Source organism: Trachemys scripta, chromosome 11, assembly GCF_013100865.1.
Source record: "Trachemys scripta elegans isolate TJP31775 chromosome 11, CAS_Tse_1.0, whole genome shotgun sequence".
NCBI classification, from domain to species: domain Eukaryota; kingdom Metazoa; phylum Chordata; order Testudines; family Emydidae; genus Trachemys; species Trachemys scripta.
In genome coordinates, this window is record NC_048308.1 from 9018113 (window position 1) to 9040978 (window position 22866).

The following is a 22866-nucleotide window of genomic DNA, read 5'->3' on the forward strand; positions in this document are numbered from 1 at the left end:
ATTGAAGCAAGATGTTTTGCTGAATCTATTACAAATTCGACACAAAACTTCAGTCAAAACACAAGCAGGTTACATTGGAAAGCTGCCAGTGTTCCAGGGTCCACAGTTCTGCAGCAGAGAGCCCTGGCTGGAATAGCAACCATGATTCAATGAATAACATATGTGACACAGTCAAGAACGTCAATTTCACTTATCCCCTTTCAGGAACATGTTTCAGTGTTCCCAAACCAAATTTTCCAGGATCTTTGGTTTGCAAGATAGTCTGCTAAAATTTGCACTTTGAAAGCAAATTCCAAAATACTGAAATATCTTGTTAACCGAACCCCCCCAAGTTTTGGCCAGATGAAGCTGGAAGTTTGGAAGGATAATTAGGATCCAGTACAGTAAGAGATTTCAAAGTGAAAGTTAATGTATTCTATGTACATGCCAATCCATGGAGCAGTGATCCTTTCTACCCACCCCCCTGGGATCATGCTGTTATGTTCTGCATGACATAACAGATTCAAAATCAGCCCACTAGAGCTTTTAAAATCTGCACATTTCATTTATATGCTAAGTATGGGTTTAGGTGCCTCATTTTAGGAACCCATGTTTGAAAATTTCAGTGTTAATGTCCCTGTGCCTCAGTTCTTGCACCTCGACACAGGGAGTAATAATGCTTCCCTGAGCCACAGGATTGTGCACTGTTTGCAAAGCACTTTCAGGTCTTGGCATGCTTTGAAGGGGCTACAGAAGTGCAAGGTATTATAACAAACGAATGGCTGGGTATCTGCTGGTTAACCCCAAGCCCCTTCTCATTCCAGCAGTCAGAAGGGGTAGATGAAGGCTAAATGAGACCTGGAGCCACCAAAACCTTGAGAAGCACCCTGACACTCTTCACCTTAGCCTGGTCTGCCCTTTCCCAGACAGACTCTTTCTTCCAAGCTTCCGCCTTCCCCGGGATGTTCTCATGTCTCCCACTCACGCCTGAACTGCTCCTGACTGAGCCATTCCCACCCACTGCGATCAACTGTGCACTGAACCGTGGCCCGGTGCTCTGACTCAGTGCTGAGTCAGGCCCCTTATGGTAATGGATTTAAAGATCCTGCCTCAGGGCTTTTCAGTGGGAGTCATGGTTTCCCTGCACTGCTCAGGATCGGGCCCTTAATCTTAGCGAACAAGCATTCATATCACACTAACCTGGCACATGGAATGCATGTACCCTACTCTGCTATTCAATACAAAGGTGTGAGGTACGGAATAATTCAGCCAGACTAATCTTCAAGCCCTTCTACCTACTGAGCAGTCCTCTGAGACCTTTAATGGTGTACTAGCACCACGGAGGTGTGATGCCTTCACCTCTGGCAACAGTCCTCGCTAATGCAGCTCAGACTTCTTTTCCTGTAGCTCTTTAGCTGCAGAAACATTTCTGAGCCCAGCGGCAGAAGCTGTAAGAATAACACCTTTCCAGGCAGGTGAACCAGGGCATTCATGTGACCTAATGTGGGAGATCAAACACTGTCTAAGGTGGAGGAAGGGAAGGTCAGCACATAACCACAGAACCTTTTAAGGAACCTACTTTTATGCCATAAGTTCTATTTGTTTTTCTTCTTCTTCTACCAACTCTTTCCCCCTCTCCCCAAACCAACCCACTATTATAATTCACTGGCAAGAAGAAGATTTCCTCATCTGCTGTTCTAAATGAAATCTCCTCACTTCAGAGACGCCCAGTCCTCAGCTCTTCCTTTTGATAGCAAGTTCTGACAAATCACAGGTAAAAAAAATAACAATCCTAATGAAAAAGCTGTCAGTGGCTCCGTTCTTGCCACAGACCGTTTAAACATCAAGCAAGCCTATGAAATAACAGGCATTGTCCCGCTTTCTATTTACTACCGCAGGTGGCACAACTTATAAAGAAACCTTTCCTGATTATTAAATTAAAGGCTGAAAGGCATGCATCTTCATAGCAAAATTAAGCTTTTATAGACATGTCGCTGGAGATTATTAAGCTCAGCGTGGTTCCCCTCTAAGACTATCTAACTGCGAGTGATGGGAATTAATGCCAAACGGCACATTATCCTCCCCAACCTTCTTTGGAATTAGAATTATTAGAGTGAATGGATAAAGTGTAATGGAAATCCAAGCGGCGAGAGAGGATGTAGGCTTTTTTCATTCAACACGTTAAATCCTATCACTCAGACCACAGGCATCCCTAAGGGCAGCTCAGTGCTTTTATTTTAAAATAAGCCTCACTTCTGTGAGTAAGTGTTTGGCTGGGCCTGTCCCACCTTAGCAGAAGTTTACACATATGGACCCAATGAACTCTAGCGTGTGCTTGCATTTGACCTTTCTCCAAGAGCTGATTTTTCAGAGCCGACTTTTTCATTTGGCTGGAAGCCCTCAGTGCTGAGGCATGTTTACCTTTGCAAATGTATCGATTTAAAAACGCTATGAAAAATTAAAACCCAACACTCTGGCTTGGCATGTCGGCAGCAGGGGCAGGAAATCCAGGAAACAAATGACTTAAGGGGCAATCTGCGCATGAAGGCCTCCTTTGTGCTTCACGTTTCTATTTCCAAGGGGCTAAAGAGCCACGTTGTCGCTTTCTCCACGTTGGTTCCCCGAAGTGTAATTGTTTGAAATACACCCCAGGGTCAGCAATGTGATTCAGAGCCTCTGAACTTTTGCTGGCCTATCTGCGGCCCAAGCTGGTTCGCAAACATGGCTGCAAAGACCCAGGGCCTTCATACAAAACATCAGTCCTCCACGCATGCACAAAGGTGGGGAGAAAAGACAAGGAATTGGTTGCATTTTTTAGGCTGGGGTCAGGCACAATGCCATTTGGGAGGGTAGCCACTGATCCTGCTAGCACTTCATTGTGCATTAATCACCTAATGTAAACAGGATGTGGCGAAAGGGCGGGATCTAAAGGCCGCTGAAGCCAGCGGGATTTTTTCCATTAAGTTTGGTGGGCTTTGGATCAAGCTCTAAATGTGGAAATTGTCTCATAAGACTCGTTATGATCACACTTAATCCCATGTCTCCTCCAAAACCCCCTTTCTCACCTTGCATGCTTATGAGTAAGGAAGCAGGAGAATGGAGGGCTTGAGACATCTCTGCATAAAGGATCCACCTTCAGTTTAATTTCACTTGTGCCCACATAGAGCCTCTACCTGCACTGGAGTGCAACAGTCTCCTGCAACCTGCTCACAGCACGTAAGGATCAAGATATTAAATACCCGCATCTGAAAAATGCAAAACCCTCTCTAGGTGCTAAGTAATATTCCTATTAGAGGCATGCCACTGTAATCCACCATCACTGTCCATTTGAACCCTGGACCCATTTATTCCCTGTTAGAAATGAGAGGGTAGCACTGAAACGCATGAAAGATAACAAAAACATACTGAAATAGGAAGATTGGAAATTAATGGGAAGGAGTCCCCCAGGACCCCACTCCAGAAACAAACCCAAAGCAGAAACTGTTAATTAGCCTTCAGACTTCAGATTTATATTATATAAAGTTCCCATAAACTAAAGCTGATTCAACAGTAATGGAGCAAAACATACTATACTCCTGGGCGCCTGCCAAACCCAGTGGCATAAATAAATACCTGCTCTGCCGACACTCAAACCCACTTTTGTACAGGGCTAACCTGACCACACATGGAGTGGTTTCCTAAGTGCCTCAAGACGCTCTCCTAAAAAGACTTGAACTGGCTTCACTGGCTGCATGTCACAAAACACGGAATGGGTATTTTTCCTGGTGTCTGAGTTGTGTTTATATGAATTTAGCCCCCATGGAAGGTGTGCCCATTTGACAGCCATGACGTTTGTTTATCCATAGAACAGCTACAGTTAAGGCAGTGGCCATGAAAGTATCTCACATGCACCCTTGTAACATGTCTCAACTCTGACAGGGAGGGATCACCTTTAGTTCACTCTTCATGTCTAGTCAGCCACTGGCGTCTCCGTTGGGAAAGGTCAGTTCAGAATGGTCTCGGATTGCATTGGATCCCACCGCTGACCAACAGATTTCCTTGTAACAAAGGTTCAGGTCTCAGGCAGCTTAGTCTGAATACAGTGACGATGCCTCCTCCCCAGCAACATGCCCACCTTCGAGGCCTCTAATTTGCTTAGCTGGGTGTGCAACTTCATGTAACTCAGCCCACTTCAAGCCATGTTCCCTTGGAACTAGCGTCAACGGTGGCAGTGGCTTTTGTGATCTGGACTCTTTTCTGCTACAAACTGAACTGAGACCATGATCCTCATTTTATATAAATCACTGAACAGACAGCATCAGATGGTGATAACTTCCCATCAGCACCAGCAGAGACTGGATCAGCATCAACAACTTAGAAGGGAAAAGGCTTTAGATGCTACCACCAGCCCCCTGAGGTCAGTGTGCATTGGTCATTGCAGAGAGATTCCCAACAGCATCCACATACAATCCTAGCACAATCAGTGAGACACCACTTTATAATTCCATCAGCTAAATCTTTACAGCTTCCTTCTATCAGCATGGACATTTTCACAGCTGAATAAAAAGCGACAGTTGTCTTACAATCCTCAGACAATGTAATCTTAATATGCGATTCACTGTCAGTTTAATAACCTCTTCCTTTGAAATTCTGAATCTCTCTGTAGGTCACACTGTGGGGTTAGGGCAATAGTTTTTGGAGAACTGAGTTCTAATCCTGTGCAAACGAGCTGCGCAGCCTCCTCCTCGTCCCTATTGTACACAGCGTAAAACCAAACCACAACGTGGGGAACTGAAATAAATAAATAAAATAAAATCTATAGATGCGTTGGCAGGGCTGCCTAGACAAATATGCCAACATTCAGACTTTAACTTTATTCCTGAAACCAGAGATCTTGGTGTTACCCTGGGTTCTCTCTCTCCAGGGGTGAAAGTAATTAAAGGGCTTACCGTACTCTGGAGTCCTTAGGGGGGGCGGAGCCTCAACCGGAAGAGGCATGACCTCTACCAGAAGAGGCAGGGCATTTAAATTCCCAAGCACTTTAAATCAGCATCGGAGGGGGCCCCGGCCTCTGGCGGAGCTTTAAAGGGCCCGGTGCTCTGCTACAGTAGCAGCAGCCGGGAGCTCCTGGCCCTTTAAATCACCGCCAGAGCCCCGCGGCCGCTACCCCAGAGCTCCAGCAGCGGGGCTTGGGTGGCGATTTAAAGGGCCCCGGAGGGTAGTGGCAGTGGGAGCCCTGAGCCCTTTAAATCGCCACCCGAGCCGTACTGCCGGAGCCCCAGGGTAGCAGCGGCAACCGGGGGCTCGGGCGGTGATTTAAAGGGCCCGGGACTCTGGCTGCCACTAACACCCCAAGCCCTTTAAATCATCCCCGGAGCCCTGCTGCCAGAGCCCTGAGTAGTGGCAGCGGTGCTCCAGTGGCAAGTTAAAAGGCCCGGGGCAGTAGTGGCAGCCGAGCCCCTGGCCCTTTAAATCGCTACCCGAGCCCCACCGCCGCTTCCCCAGGTGTCCGTCAGCAGGGCTCTGGCTTCCCCTGCTGGCAATTTAAAGGGCCTGGGGCTCCCAGCAGTGGCTGGAGCCCCGGGCCCTTTAAATTGCCACCAGGGGAAGCCAATCCACCGCGGTATGGCGCACTGGCTCTTGCGTACCAGCTTACTTTCGCCTCTGTCTCTTTCACACACACACACACACACACACACACTCTTGCTGTACTGTCTTAATTGTGCACTAATCACATCCTTGCGTCAGTGACTGCAGTTCCTACTTCCCCTGTCTTCCTGAATCCCTGCTCTCCAACCAAAGTTCCAGGGATTCAGAATGCTGCAGCCAGGCTACACTCTTGTTCTAGGAAATGGGGCTACATCATCCCAGTTTCTCTGTTATGATTGCTGGCGTCCTTTCCACAACTCTCATCTCCAAATTCAATTCAAAATTGCCTCCCAGATTTTCATATCTTCTGGGATTCCCCCAGAATGCTTCTCTGACCTCATATGTACCCTCCTGGCCAAGATGGGGTCTGTTCTGCAGGCAGTTCTTGCCAAGAGAAGGTGCGTGTAGGAATGCAGCAGTGAAAGTCCCTTCCACCCCAGGGGCACCTGTTCCAAACACCCTCCCCCCCAGGAATGAACACACACACACACACACACACAATAGTACAGTGAATATAGGAAAGGGAAATATTTATTCACAGAGCGATGAATGGAGAAAAGTATCAGGGGGAAAAGACAGGGAGAGCGGTAAAATAGGGTTGCATTCAACACAAGGCCCCACAGGCCCAGTGGTAGCACAGTCCGGAAGGGCAGACACTGAGCAATGCGTCTGCACTCAGAGTTTGGGAGTCCTGGCAAAGTTCCAGTCCAATGGTGAGTCTTGGGTGCTCCTGGTCGTCTTCGGTGCCAGTGAACTTTCCCCAACAAACCCCTCCGGGGCCCTCTTCTGCCGCTCTCTGCAAAGCCACACAGAGGGACAACCTCCCCGCTTAACTAGCTAACAGCCTCCCTCCTTATCCCCAGTGCAAGCTCCAGTATTCACAGCCCCATGCAGCTCTGGGCAGCAGTGATCCTGGGTCCAGCTCCGGCCTGTCCTTCTCAGGCAATTCCTCCCTGGCACAGTGCTCCTCCTGGCTCCGTCCTGGAGTGTCCCGGATCCAGGCAATCAGCACTCCCCCACTCAGGACAAAGATTTACAGGGGCCATGCTCTCTAAACCCCAAAAGGGTTACACTCCTCTCCCACCCACTCACCCAATCGGTCTCCTTTCCATCTCATTTCCTGCCCACTCACTCCACTCTTACAATCCTGGCCAGCTCCACCATGAGCAGAACAATGAGCAAACTCACAATGGTGTGAGAGCCACAGGGAATCTTGCCTCCCCCCCCCCTTCCCTTAAAAGGCAGTGACAAAGGAAGTACCAGGAGCTACCAGTGCCCCCACAGCCCATGCTGTCCAACAGCAGGCAGGCAGGGGCAGCCTAGATGGAAAAAGGGAATAAAATTCTTGTTCTCTCCCAGCACCAGGAGGGAGAAAACAACCCCCTTCCCCTCCCTTCAGCAACCAAGAGAAGGAAGGAGACAGAGCAGGCAGCTCTCCTCCTTCCCAGCAGTAACAGAACAGAGGAGCTGGAGACCCACGTCATCACTAAGAGGAGTCTCAGAGACACGGGGTCATTGCCCAACCCAAGACCACTTTGTGGCACTCACGCTCGCAACAGTAGCTCCCTAAACTGAACTTCCCGTGGTCCTCCCATCCTAAGTTACAAGGGAGAAATGAGACCTCATGACCTGAGCAGAAACCAAGGAATCCTGGAATGCCAATAATGGCTCTGACACGGAATCCCTTTGTGGCCTTGAGCAAGTTGCTTAAACTTTTCAGTGCCTCAGTCCCCCTGACTGCAAACTGGGGCTAATGACTCCTCCCTAACTCACAAGTGTGCTGCAAGGCCTAATGACTTGTAAAGCACTTGCAGGATGTGACGTACGTCAAGACTATGTGTTGGTACAACAGAACATGGATCATCTCAAACCTTAGGTTGCTCAATAATGATCACTTTCTCAAAACAGGAGTTGGCTTGCCAAATTGCTGTAATATGAACAGAGAGGAACTTATTCCAAAACCTCTTCACTGTACAAGTACAATTACTAGTATTTATTTGCTTTTTTTATTACTATTGAGCAGCCAGCAAAGTGTTGTGGTCTGTTTGGAAGAATCCCCGGTGATTCAAAGCCCAGGTAAAGACATGCCAGATAATCCCTATGGGCTAGATCGTGACTATACAGACTGCTCTCATTCTGTCCTTGGAGCACCCTAGGAAGGAGATTGTGAGGCAGTCTCACAACTACCCTCCCGGATCCCTTGCTGCTCCAAGGAAGAAGTAAACTCCACCAGATCTATACCAGAACAGTGCATGCTGCCTGATGCACTATAGGGTGGAGCCAAGGCTCTGCCATCCCCCACCCCTTCGGGCCTTCCCAACCACTTGCACAATGGGAGTGTGGGGGGGACCTGCCGCAGCCCTGCAAAGCCCTTGCTGTGCCCCTCACTCTGCTATCGGAGAGCGGGGTAGCCGGTACAAGGCAGTAAGGGGACTTTACACCCTATTACTAACTTTCATGGCTCCTCTAGCCCGGACCACAAACTGGCGCCCATGTCAGCTAATTTAGAGCCTGCTTGTTTTTTTAAGCACATTCCAGGGCATTTAAACATTGTGACCCATTGTTTATGGAGACAAACACTGAAGCTGTCACACAATCACCTTCATTGAGAAAGAGAAGACTAGTTGCCCATGCATCACTCATTGCGTCTTATGACAATCTGATCTGTATAATCCCTCTTTTCAGACAGGAAGGCAAGTTGCATCTTGGCTCTCAGAGCCACTGGCATCTGATGGGGAAAAAAACACACTCTTTTGTCATCACTCAATCTTTCCAACCAGCCTCTCCCACATCTGGGGGTGGATTTTACATTATCTCTACGCTCACGTCTATGCCAGCAATTTTGTGCCAACAGATGTGTTGTACCAAATTCAGAACAACTATCTCCCCTGATCAGATCCTGCAAAGTCAGTAGAGACTCAAATCCTGTTAAAACATAAGCTTTAGTCAAATACAACTTACTAGGCTCCACACAGGTATAACTGGGTAAAGGCTATGGCCTCTTTTATACAGGCAGTCAGGCTAGAGTATCTAATAGTCTATTCTAGCTTTTGAATATATACATCTATGAATGAACATCAGCCAGAAAAATCCTTTATGATTGCGTTTAAAATCTGCAGATTGCCAAGGCCTTGATGATTTCCTTTTTATTAGCACTGGGCAATTCTTAGAAGGTTTTAAGTAGAGGCGCTCAAGCTGCAAAATTCAGACCCAGATTTCAGACACAGGGACCATTTGGTTCTAGGGCACGTTAATGGAGAGAGCGAGAGAGAAAGGGCCATTTGTGAAATGTAGTCCATGATCATCCTCCAGTATTAACTTTCACTTCCTGTTTGAAAAAAACATCCAGAAAAGTTTGATCGTGTATTCAAAGCATTTCCACATGTATCCAGTCTGCATGCCAAATGGCAAATCTCCTGGGAACCGGCGTCCTTCGAAACACTTCCAGTATTTCACAGCCTCATCTCTGTCTGGTGCATTAGTGTGACCCACTGGTAAATGTGAGTTATAGGCCCCTCTCGGTACTGAGGATACGCGCTTGTTACTGCCTAGAGAGCATTAGCGCGAGGTATCGGCTTATGCGTTGAGTTCTGGAAGTCCCCAGCTTGGTCTCCTGTGTGTCAGTCAAAACGGTGCCAGCGTATCAGCACGTCTGCTGCATATACACATGGAAATCCAAAAAGGGAAAGCTAATCAAGCTCTCTCTAACCTCAGAAAGGTTATCCCAACCAGATGGCTTAACCATGGTTGAGGAGATGGTTTGCCAGTTGTATCTATTGTCGCAACCCTCTGAGCAGACCAAAAAAAAAAGTGTGTTAGGGTTTCCAAGTAAGGGCTTGATCCTGTAAAGTGATGAGCACTCTGGCTCTGCTCCAGCAAAACACTTAAGCATGTGCTTAGCTTCAAAACACATGAGTCATCCCATTGGCTTCAAGATAAGCATGTGCTTAAGTGTTTTGGTGGATCAGGGCCACAGTGCTCATCACCTTCCAGGATCAATCCCCTGACAGTTAAAGGATAGTATCAATTAAACAGTTCTCATACAGGGATACATTTAATTCAGACACGATGAGATCTTTGGATGGAAGGTGTTAGAGATAACAATCATGTTATTGTGATTTACAACAGAAGATGTGTACAGAGGCTAACTAAATCAGTTTTGCAATACTATTGGCTCATAAACTGAATCTGTTAAGGAGCAACATTACGCAAACCTTAAAATCCAGAATGAGCTCTCTGGAAAGCAGATGCTTGCTGGTATTGAACCATCACAGAAAAGTTGTTTTTTTCCCCGCTTCTCTTTCTTTTGCTGGGGTTGCTGCCTGGAATTTGTAAAGCAGCACTGCTTATTAACAGCACAATTTTGTGTCCTGGATCCGACTATTCTGAATGATATATTCAAGACTCAAAGCAACGTTGCATGTAGCTGTTTTCAGAAATTAAGCTAGTGGCACCTAAAAACATCCAGATGCTTTTCAAAACTGTACATGGACTCATTCCATCTATGATACCTTTTTGACCTACTCGCAGTCAATTTCCTCTGCTCCACAACACTTCCTCACGTGCTTCTCCTCTGCATCCCACCTCCCATGCCTCTTCGCGGTTGGGGGTCGCTCTTTCACTTGTGTTATCCCATCTCTTTAGAACTCCCTTCTTCTCCCCTCTGTGAGAGGCTCTGAATCACCCCCCTCCTTTAAATCTTACCGTAAAATCTTCCTTTTCTCTGCAGCTTGTGAGTGACTCTCTCTGTTTAAAGCATTTTATGAATGAAGGGAACTTTTCCCAGACCCTTTTTATCCCAGAGGCCTTTCGGCACAGCACACTGAATCCTTTCTATCAGTTCTCATCGTGTTTATTTGCAAGGCTCGTAGGACACCACTGATGAGTAAGCACCAATGAAAAAATATTATTGTATTAAAAAAAATACATTGTACTATATAGTTGAAAGCTATTGTGTGAGATTTTCAGATGGTTGCCTGAGAGCAAAATTACTTTCCTAACCCTTGTTCAATTATTTATGACTTTATTGCTAGTACTTTCAAAAACAAATTCTAAACCAACCCTGAGGAAGAAAATATCAGATTCATTTGCTATAGTTCCATTTTCAAGATAAATAAAATACTATGAGGTTTTCTAATAGAAACGAAATCCACAGCCAAATGCCTTGGAGGTCAAATATTCTGCACCACGGCAGTCTTAGGCACATGCTGCTGTTGCTCACCCATCAGTGTTACATTAGCAGCTCAAGTTTCAACTCCCTTAATGGAGATACCAGAGTGGCAATGGATTTTTCCCATAGTACCTTTGGTTTCCCCAGGATAATTGGCTAGCCATACCTCCCAGACTTCATCCCAAAACCCTCCACCTTTTTAAACAAAATATTTGGTTAGGAATGGCAAAAATCAAGCATACTCAACATGAATGCAAATCTTTAGCAAAATTTCCTATGGGCTTTTCATACCTGGGTGGTGGAGTTCATGGATGATAGTGGCTCCCGCCCATCAGTACACACTAAAGGGAATAATGTATTAGTGACCAATTCAACTGTAGTGGGGGTGTTTGGCAGAATATTGTGCAAATCCAAGAGAAATAAATCATATCCCATTATCTTTTAGCCAGACAGAGTTAAAACAGCCTTTTGTTTCAGTACAACAAGCACACATTTAATAGCTCCCTGTAGACCTCAATGTTTGCAAGTTGGCTGGTTTTAAAAAATAAGTTGTTTAAAAATAAAAATAAGAACAATGCATTTATATGCAGCAAGCTACGTTCATGCTACCCAAATCATATTCATCTGGTAGCAGGTTACAATTACACATCAGCCCAAAGTAAAACCCCAGATTAGAACACTCCCAAATCAATTAAAACACCAGGCCACAGAAAATGCACCCGACATAATTCAGGAGAGATCAGGTACCTGCCAATAGGCCAAATTTTGCATGCATGGAAACTTTCACCAACAGTTATGATAGGATATGGAAAGCTGTCATATATAACGCCCTATGTGGTTAGGGATTTAACAGTCTTGGTTACCTAGCTCAATCCACCTCTTCCCTATGCATCAGCATGATGGCTCAGCTCAGCGGAGGAAGCTTTGCTGACAGTCCCCCCAAGGGTTGGTGCTAGCCCACTGGGGGCCCTAAGCAGGAACATTTCCCCCCCCACACACACACAAATAATTAATAGGGGGTCCCCTTGAGCTGCTCGGACCCTAAGCAATTTCTTAGTCTGCTTAAGCCTAGCACCAGCTCTGGTCCCTGCGTTGTGCATGCTTGAGGAGTGGAGGTAGAGGAGGAGAGCTGCATGACCAATATTGAAACCAGGGACTCCCACAAATAGGTCCATCTTAGTCTATAACCACCACCACCCCCATGTCCCAGGATGACACACTGGCTGATAGGAGAGAACTAAGGACCCTAGTAATTTGTTTACTCATTTAAACAACATTCTTTCCTAACCATAATCAATAAAGAAGGCAGCATGATTTACAAACAAAACCAGAGAGAAGAAAGAATTAGTATAGAAATCTCACATGAAAACCTGTTCTCAAGTGACTTCTGGATAAGTCTGGCAGATCCAGGAGGTTCAGAATGGACAAACACATAACATATCTAAGCTTACATAACATGGCAGTGTCTCTGACTTTGTTCCTGTGGAATGGATAAATAAACCTCGGTAGGACACACGTTGCCGCAAAAGGCTTACAATACAAGTAGACAAGACAGAGAGTGGTGTCCTACCTTGACCCAACTTGTCAATAACCAAGCCAAGACTAGAACCCCGAGTCCTGACTTCCAGTCCAGTGCCCTACCCACTAGACCATCGGCTAAGGAGATGCATGGGGTCTTGGGAAAAGGAATCCTCCACCAGGCTGCAGAGCATCAGCCCAACTGCTCCATAGGCTACAATACCAGCCGCTGCCCTTGCATTCCCACTACACAGTAGGTTATGGCCCGTGGAACAAGATATTTGGGGACCTATTGGCCACAACTCTCCTGCTCCATGCTGCCACGGAGAGAGCCTTCACACAGCAACACTCTGCAGCACGTAAGATGTGGATTTCCCAATCTGTTCCCCTTGCATAGCAGAACGGCAGTGGTTCCAATGCGTTCAGCACTTTCCATGCCCACTGGTGTTGGGACAAGGACAGGATACATCCTTAAGGTAAATCAAACAAAGAGCTGTGACGTGCTTTTTGGATGCATAACACTCTCTTCCATAGACTTTTGAGTGCTGCTTGTAGCTAAGGAACAGAGGTGCCTTTAAATTTCATTCTGCATATTTTCCTACAGAACATTTTCAGCAGGGCTGCATAACAGAGCACCCAAGACTACAATGTATCTTGAACAATCACCAGGAAACAGGTGCAGCAAACAAACTATAATCATGAATCTAACCAAAGTTTAGAGGACCCATGTGAGGACATTTGCCTTAGATGGCTGTAATTTTCATCTCTATTTCTTTCCTATAATTGCCGGGCTCTAATTAATCCATACCAGAAAAGAGCAGCAAAAGGGGAAAGGAATGCTCTGGGTTTTTTTGTGTTCCTGCTATGCCTGATTAACACAAAGCAGTTTGGCAAACGAAGACACCCATCTTGAACATCAACATCTCCAACTGGCTTCTCAGGATCAGAAGCTAGGGTTGAAACATGCTTCTAAACTTCACATAGGCTCCGGAAGCTAACACATCTTAAAGATGGATCCTATAAACTGGTTCTTTGTGAACCAAAAAAACCCAACCAAAAAAAAATATATATATCTTAATATTATAGATAGATAGATAGATAGATAGATATAATATTAAGAGACCCAACTTCTGTCTCTCTCTGTACTTGTAATATGCTCATTACTGTAGTATCTGTTTAAATAGCCAACTAAGTTCCAACACATTTTTTAACCTCAGGGATGTCTTTCATCCTTCCCCAATAAAGCAGAAGGTCAGCATTATTAAGCAATTAAATATCAAGGTTTATTTACCCCTTCCACAGGAACAAGGTTAGAGCCAGTGCCCTATTATGTACTATAGGCTTAAAGATTTGCTAATTTACTTTAATCCACTTAAACCTTTAAAGCATGGATAATGGAAAACAGACAAGAAAACTGTTTCCAAATGTAAAGACAATAGCTTCCTTCCCTCCAAAGAAGCATAAAGCCTTAGACAAGAGCCCTAAAAGGTCATCAACTTCTCCTTTCTCCCTAGACACCCCATCTCAAAGGTCACAGAAGCCTCATTCAGATGCCCTCAGCAAAGAACCTAACCACAGATGTACTGCAATCCCCCAAAGGGCAGCCAAAATCAATACTTCAACATTTAGGAGGAAGCTAGAGCTGCCAAGGAGGCTCAATGCACTATGGTAATGGTGTATGGAACTTCTTACACTGGACTGTATAGATGCTCAGATCTGAGGGTGATGAGGGTCATGGAACTAGATGGATGAATAGATAGAAGTGCTGACAGAATCCATGGGGTACCACTACTACACATAACGACATGGACCATTTATCTGGGATAAGGACACAGTTCTTCAGGGGATTCTTGTGCTGCAAGACACCAGTAAGAGGCCTATGATGTTTTTATGTATGGCACTGTAGGCCTCTGCAGTTAAAAAGGCTGCTCTTTTGCCTCTAAGATCTTATTAAGGCCAGAGTCCGGACGGAGGTCAGAAAAAATCACTGGCAATGACTACAAACGTATGCAGAAAAAAGCAACAATGGAAGCAACTAGTGATGATTTTATTATTATTACTGTATACACAATAATCTTGCTCTAAATGTCCACAATAATAAACGTGCCTTTCATTCAAAGATCTACAAATGCTTTACAAGTATGAAATAAGTCTCATGTTAGCCCTGTGAGGTTGAGAAGCAGCACTGAACCCACTTACGGATGAGGAAACTGAGGCAAAATTCAGTGAGTTGCCCAAGATCACAGAGTCAGTGGTAGAATGGTGATGAGAAACCCTGAGGTCTTATCTCCCAGCTCTCTGCTCTGACCTCGCTGCTTCCCAGGACGTGGACTCCAGAGCGGATTATCCTATTGTACCTTGCAATCAAGCTAAGGCATCCAAGGGAAGAGAATCTCTTACCTTCGAAAGCAATGGTGGGGTGTTCTCTTCTGATGCATTGCTGTTGCTCAGTTTCAGGATATTCGGGTGCATTCTGTGATGCTGAGAGATGAAAAGTGAGAAGGAAAAGGCTTGCCAATGACAGAGAAATGCCCTTTAATCTTGATACAACCATGATTGGAGGCCTGCTGCAGATCTAGCTTCCAAGGTAGGCCCTGAGAGGATACCTGCAATGCAAAGAATTTCATTTTAGAAAACATACATCCCTATCTAAAGTCTGCAACAACTCTCTGGGGGTGGTTTTCCTCTTTTATTACAAACCCACGTGTGTTAACTAGATGTGATAATATTCAGCAAACAATACATTGAAAAATTAAGTACCTTTATACAACTCTTAGCATGCAATATCAACAGAATTTGTAACGATACTGAAAAGTGCAAATACTCCAAATACATGTAAATAGCTCAGTATTAAGTAATTCAAGTAATGCAAATGCAAAAATAAACTGCTTAGAGGCGGTAGGAAAGAGGCACAAGGTAGCAACTTTACAAATTAAAGCCATATGGTATGTTTTATTCTTGTCCCTATGGGTTCTGAATATTGCCATAAAGATGATCAGTAACTCTTCACATCCTCTAATATCTGCATCTGCAGCAACTACTATATATTATATTATGTTAAAAGAACATTAAGATTGAACAAATCAAGCACTCAGAAGTTAGGAAATGCCAAAATTAAGATTGCCCTAGCCCCTCAACTGCCTGCACCGATTAATTCCCTCATCCCACCACACCCCCTCCTATCTCTCATCTCCTCCGCATTCCAGAGTGGCTACTTCTCCTCCTTCTCTGCCTCATTGTCTGGCTTCCAGCAGGGTGTTTTACTGAGAACACAGGAGACAGTCTCCCTGCTGCAGACTGGAGCATGCTCAGTGCAGACAGAATCTTTAGAGAATTTAGCTGCCAAACTAACAAGTTTCTATTGAGCAGGTGCAAACTGAGATTTTTTTCCCAAAGGCTTATAACTTGGCCCAATGTGGGCGGTTTTTCATGAGAAGAGCAGAAGATATGTCCCTGACACCAGGGCAACCCCCTCCCCCTGCCACATTTCAAGCACCTGCTCCAAAGCAGGGGGTAGCTACGGCTTTGCAGTGAAATGGTTGCAATATTTTTTTAAAATACATGCAAAACAATGTATTTTCCCCTAATTTTGTTCTCAGAAACAACTGAACCATTTTAGCTGAAACTTTCCAAAAAAATTTAAGCTGATTCAGACATCCACCATAGAAAATTTCAGCTCTATCAGTTACTTATATGGTAAGCAAGTTGGGGAAGGGGCAGTCTTCTTGTTCTGTGTTTGTACAGCACCTAGCACAATAGGATCTTGATCCATGATGGGGACTCCTATGGTAATACAAACACAGATAATAAGAACAATAAAGTTTGACAAAGTTATAAGCAACTGTAATGGTCCTCACTTGGGGTCTAGTTGGGAAGTGTGGCCTAGTGGTACAGCCATAATCCCTGACTGCCGGGGGGGTTGTGAGGAGGGGAGCCCGGGCTCCAACCCAGGGCCCTTTGGGCTACCAGTAGTCTAGCAACCAAGTAAGGTTGCCAACTTCTAATCGCACAAAACCGAACACCCCTGTCCCGAAGCCCCATCCCTGCCCCAAGGCCCCGCCCCCACTCACTCCATCCCCCTCCCTGTCGCTCGCTCTCCCTGACCCTCACTCACTTTCACCGGGCTGGGGCAGGGAGTTGCGGTGCAGGAGGGGTGTGAGGGCTCTGGCTAGGGGTATGGGTTCTGGGGTGAGGCTGGGGAGGAGGGGTTTGAGGTGCAGGAAGGGACTCCAGGCTGGGGGATTCAGAGTGCGGGAAGGGGTGTGGACTCCAGCTGGGGGTACAGACTCTGGGGTGGGCCTGGGGATGAGAGGTTTGGGATGCAGGAGGGGGCTGGGGCAGGAGGTGTTGGGTGTGTGTGCAGGCTCTGGGAGGGAATTTGGATAGGAGGGGATGCCGTGTTGGGGTAGGGGGTTGGGGTGAGGGAGAGGGTTCAGGGTGCAGGTCCTGGCGGCGCTTACCGCAGCTCCCAGGAAGCAGCAGCCAGGTCCCTGCAGCCCCTAGGCGCATGGGCAGCCAGTGAGGCTCCATGCACTGCCCTCGCATCTGCAGGCACTGCCCCCGTAGCTCCCATTGATCACACTTCCCAGCCAATGGGAGCTGCTTAGCCGGCATTCAGGGCACGGGTAGTGTGCAGAGCCTCCCTGACCACCTATGAGCCTAGGGGCCGCATGGACCCGGAGGCCACTTCCAGGAGACACGCGGAGCTAGGGCAGGCAGGGAGCCTGCCTTAGCCCCAGACCCCCACTGCGCCACCGACTGGACTTTTAACAGCCCCAGTCAGCAGTGCCAACCGGACCCACCAGGGTCACATTTCGACCGGACATTCTGGTCAAAAACCAGACACCTCGCAACCCTACAACCAAGGCTGCTTAAGGCTGTCCTCCCTGGGCCTCTTCGTGTCACCCCTCGTCCCCCCTCCTATCAGGCCTCAGTCCAAGGCCTTCCCCTGGTGGGGAAATCCAAACCAAAAAGAAGTAAGAGGGAGTTACCAATGTCCAAGGTCACAGAATACTTCCCTCTCTGGTTGTATCTGGGGTGGGTCCTCCCTTCCCTCAAGGAGGCGCCGTTTGGGCAGCCGTATCAGAGCCTTTAGGCTTCCCTCTGTTCTGCTACAGCTATGGACTACAGGTCTGCTCACCTCCAACTCTGACCCCAAATAAACTAATTGTTTCCTCCCTTTTAATTCCTCCAGCAGATGGAGCATTTGCTGCAGTTGTGGTGGGGAGGGGCTGGCTGAACCCAAAATAATCCCTTAACCCCTTGTTGCCCAGTGTGGGGTTTGTACACCCCATCACAGCAATTGAAAATGGGATCCTAGAACAGGAAGCGTCAGGCAACTTTAACTAAGGGCAACACTAGCAGTTCCTCGTACCATTAGAGGCTATGTCCAATTTAAATCCTTACTTGGTCTAATTCAACCCAGTGAAGTCAATGGGAATTTTGCCTGAATAATAAGTGATGAAAGATCTCAGAATTTGGCCCTTGGTGTTCACTCCTATTGCATCAGTGAGTTGTGTCTGAAAAAAAGATTCGGGATTTGGCTCGGTGGCAGTTTTGTCTGACACAGTGAAGTCAATGGAAAGCCTCAAATTGGTTGCAATGGGTTTCAATCAAAGCCCTCAATGCTGCAAAGTTACCACAGGAAGGTATTCAGGGTTTGGCCCAAAGGATTTTTCAAATCTTTTGCCTCCTTTTGAGTGGTTATGAGCACCATCAATCCCAAATTATGTCACTGATTGTTCTGACAGACATAGCAATTTCCTGTAATAGCCTTGGAAGACACTAGTGCATTAAGTTTATGTATTATTGAGGGCTGGGATTGTATGCAACCTCTCAGAGGGGAGATGTGACATACAGTGCAATCCCATGCAGCACCTTTGTGGTCCATTGTTTTAAATGAATGGTTTATGTATCACTGTGTTCTATTCCATGGGGGAGGGCTACTTTAGCTCCTCCGGGAACTAAAACCAGTGGGTGGTGATTAAGGCAAATCAGTCAGGTTATAACCCCCTCCGAGAGACAGGGCCGGCTCCAGGCACCAGCTTCTCAAGCAGGTGCTTGGGGCGGCCGCTTGGGAGAGGGGCGGCAGGTCCAGGTATTCGGCGGCAATTCGGCGGGCGGTCCCTCACTCCGGCTCGGAGTGAAGGACCTCCCGCCGAACTGTCGCCGCAGATCGCAATTGCGATCGCGGCCGCGGCTTTTTTTTTTTTTGGTTTTGGCTGCTTGGGGCGGCCAAAACCCTGGAGCCGGCCCTGCCCAGAGAAGTACCATCTCCTGCGGAGGCTCACATATACTAGTTCAAACTACATTCTCCAGAGACCAACAGACAAAGAAAGCCTTTTGGATAAATAGCCTGAGTTTAAAGCAGACTGCAAAGGGATCTCACAAAACTGGGTGAGTAGGTAACAAAATGGCAAATGAAATTCAATATTGATAAATGCAAAATAATATTTAAACATAATCCCAAATATACATACAAAATGATGGGGTCTAAATTAGCTGATATCACTCAAGAAAGAGATCTCGGAGTCACAGTGGATAGTTCTCTGAAAACATGCACTCAATGTGCAGCAGCACTCAAAAACCTAACAGAATGTTAGGAACCATTAGAAAGAGATGGATGATAAAACAGAAAATATCATAATGCCACTATATAAAACAATGTTACACCCACACCTTGAATACTGCATGCAATTCTGGTCGCCCCATCGCAAAATAGATAAATTAGAAATGGAAAAGTTACAGAGAAGGGCAACAAAAATGATTACGGGTATGGAACAGCTTCCACATGAGGAGAGATTAAAAAGACTAGGCTATTTAGTTTAAAAAACTGGCAACTAAGGGGGATATGACAGACATCTATAAAATCATGAATGGTGTGGAGAAAGTGTAATAAGGAAGTGTTATTTACCCTTTCACATAACAAAAGAACCAGGGGTCACCCAATCAAATTAACAGGCAGCAGGTTTAAAACAAACAAACGAAGTATTTCTTCACACAACGCATGGTCAACCTGTGGAACTTGTTGCAAGGGGATGATGTGAAGGCCAAAAGTTTTTCTGGATTCAAAAAGAATTAGATAAGTTCATAGAGGATAGGTCCACCAATGGCTATTAGCCAAGATGGTCAGGGATGCAACCCCATGCTCTGGATGTCCCCAAGCCTTTGACTGCTAGATGCTGGCCCTGGACTTCAGGGGATGGATCTCTCAAGAATTGCACTGTTCTGTTCATTCCCTCTGGAGCATCTGGCATTGGCCACTGTCGGAAGGCAGGATACTGGGCTAGATGGATCATTGGTCTGACCCAGTATGGCCGTTCCTATGTTCTTCTGTTGATTCAGGGCCTTCTTTCTGATCCAGCAAGTGGGTGGGGAGCTCTAAACCTTCTGGAAGGATTGGAAGGACTTGTCCTATTAGGGCCCAAATGACTGACAGGTGACCTTTGGTAAGATTTTTAGCATGTGTATAAGTTCTTTAATGTTTTCAATAGGTTTTCGCTATAATGCTTTCACTTTAAGAACAAACGTACTTGCTTAGAAAGAGTTGTGTAGTCACTGACACCTATGGGCAATTACTCTGTTCATAGCCTCTGGAGAGGAAGCAAAGTGCAGACTCTAGCTTGTTTAGGCGGTCTGGTTTGCTGGGAATATCACAGTGTAAGGGAACTCTGCAGCCTGGAAAAACACTGGTCAAGAGGGAGTGAGGAGCAGGTCTCTGCCCAAGAGAGGTGATGGCTGGGAGCCAGAAACCTTTAAGTGGATATCCTCAATGGAGCACAGCGGGGGGAATATAGGTGCAGTTGCCCTGAACTGTGACAAGTGTTACTGGCATTTAGCTATTCTCAGGCCCCAGATTAGCACAGATTTCATAGAGGGCTTTTATAAAATCCCACTGTGATTCTCCCCAGGAGGCGCTATGTCTCAGCTCACAAATACTGCAGAAGGATATATTTTTTCTTTTAAAAACACAAGCAAGTTAAAATAACAAGTGGCACTGGCAGAAATGAGAGATGGAAAATAATTCAACGTTAAGGTTAGCACAGTCTATAGCTCATGCCATTAAAGTCAAGGCTATTGCAGGGATCACACACACACACACAAAGGGTACTGGGGAGAGGTTACATGCAAGCCATACGACGATGGGAGGTATCAAAAGAGGATACGGGGGGGGGGGAGTGAGGGCAGCGGCTTCAGCAGTGTTAGTGAGCATGCTCAGTCCGTGTGAGCATGCTCAGTACAAGCCAAGCAGGAAATCAGGAGGGGGGGACCCAGCCTACGGCCCACCCCCCCATCGCATCCCCTCTTGTATCACAAACTTTATCATTACAGAAGCAAGCAAGGGACTGAATACAGCAAATATTCCCAACATCTAGGAAGATGTGCTTTTTATCACTCTCTCCACACTGGGTTCCAGAGAAGGTAGCATGCAGCCTTCCTCCACTACAAGGTGCTTGTTATGGTGGAGGCTGTCAAAGATGGGAAAGGACGTGGGACGGGGTGGGCAAACTACAGCCCTGGGGCAGCATCCAGCCCTCCAGATGTTTTAATTCAGCCCTTGAGCTCCCGCTGGGGAGAGGGATCAGGGGCTTGCCCCATTCCACACAGCTCCCGGAAACAGTGGCATGTCTTCCCTCCGGCTCCTATGTGTAGCCAGGAGGCTCCACATGCTGCCCCTGCCCCAAGCACTGCCCCCGCAGCTCACATTGGCTGGGAACCATGGCCAATGGGAGCTGCAGGGGCGATGCCTGCGGACAGAGAGCGCACAGAGCCACCTGGCCATGCCTCTGCGTAGGAGCTGGAGCGGGGACATGCCGCTGCTTCTGGGAACTGCTTGAGGTAAGCGCCGCCTGGAGTCTGCACCCCTGACACCTTCCCTTACCCCAACCCCCTGCCCCAGCCCTGATCCCACTCCCGCCCTCCGAATCCCTCGTTTCCAGCCCGGAGTACCCTCCCGCATCCTGAACGCCACATATCTGGCCCCACTCTAGAGCCTGCACCCTCAGCCGGAGCCCTCACCCCCTCCCACACCCCTACCCCCAATTTTATGAGCATTCATGGCCCACCATACAATTTCCATACCCAGATGTGGCCCTCAGGCCAAAACTTTTGCCCACCCCTGATCTGGGAGGACCTCACCCAAAAAAGGTGACCTTGATTAACACTGCTGAGTTGCAACAATAACCAGATATAAAGTGCTCACCCTTGACCCAAAGACATATGCTAGGCCTCCTGCACATTCCTCTGATGCACTCCTCATTCACTGTGAAGTCTAGAATCAAGGGATAGAAAAGCCTAAGTTGCATACTCGCTAGGATCATGGAACCATAAAAACGGCAGAGAGAAAAGACTCACAATGTCATGCAGTCCATTCTCCTGCCAACGCAGTGTTCCCTGTTGTCTAGTTACTAGCATTTTGTCCAGGCTAGTTGTAGAATGTGCCAAGTGACTGGATTTCTGCCACTTTCCCTGGGAGACTATGCCTCAGCCCAGTAGATATCCGTGTTCCCTAGAAAGTTTTCCCTGATAGTGTAAATTTCCACTCTCTCTTTAAAGATTGACCAGTGTAGTTAAATCTAAAGTTGTATTCAAAATCACTATTTTCAAAATGATACCAAGTAGAACCAAGGTGAAAAAGAAACCATAAAAAAAATCTAAAGCTTAAATATCTGTGAATATCTTCCCACTACTCTGAAAAACTGAACAAAAATCAATGCCATGAACCCCTTGAACCGAGACCCACTGTAGTCCATGGGAAATGCATGCTTGGATTTAAAAAAAAAAAAATAACCTCAAAACCCTTTTTATGGTTGGGTGGATACATTTATGGTTTTATTGAAACAGGACATTGGAAGCTGGGAGCAACAGCAGACGGAGGTGTATTGGCACCAAAATATTCAAAATGAGCATTGGACCAATACACAAAATAAATATAAATGTTATTCAACATGACAGCTGAGCAATATAGTCATGACAGCCTAGCACAGCGAACTATGCACTGTAAAAAAAAAATAAAAATAAAAAAACCAACCCAATGCCGACAAAAATGCAGTCCTTGATATATTCAGATGTCATTGCCTGCCCTGACCACAGACCCCAGCCAGCTGGAGTTCACTCTTTCAGACTGTTTCAAAAGGCTGCTTCTCACTATCAAGAAAAAAAAAACAGAGCTTTTCTCTCTGCCACCAGCAGTTGGTACATTTACCCATTAGTGCTGTTTATGTTGTGAACAGTGGATCTGTCTTACAACAGAAAACGATACAGTGCAATTATATAACACAATGTGTCAAATCTTTCAATCACATTTACAGAACTAGACTCCCTTCTAGCATACTGAACTTTTTATTTTTTAATGCGAGATACATTTGACTACATAAACCATTGTTCAGATGTGTGTCTGGGAAGAGTCTCTCTCTCTTTGTTAAAAGCAACAGAGGGTCCTGTGGCACCTTTGAGACTAACAGAAGTATTGGGAGCATAAGCTTTCGTGGGTAAGAACCTCACTTCTTCAGATGCAAGAAGTCTTGCATCTGAAGAAGTGAGGTTCTTACCCACGAAAGCTTATGCTCCCA

The 22866-nt window shown here is 46.3% G+C and overlaps 1 protein-coding gene across 2 annotated transcripts in view; it reads right to left on the minus strand.

Annotated features, from left to right (window-relative positions):
- SEMA5B (semaphorin 5B) overlaps positions 1-22866 on the minus strand; it is a 349785-nt gene that overhangs the window by 149066 nt on the left and 177853 nt on the right. For both annotated transcript variants that reach the window (XM_034785184.1, XM_034785185.1), the window contains exon 3: positions 14696-14901. In XM_034785184.1, the coding sequence (XP_034641075.1) occupies positions 14696-14849 (154 nt within the window). In that variant the 5' untranslated portion in view covers positions 14850-14901. The remainder of the gene's footprint in view (positions 1-14695; positions 14902-22866) is intronic.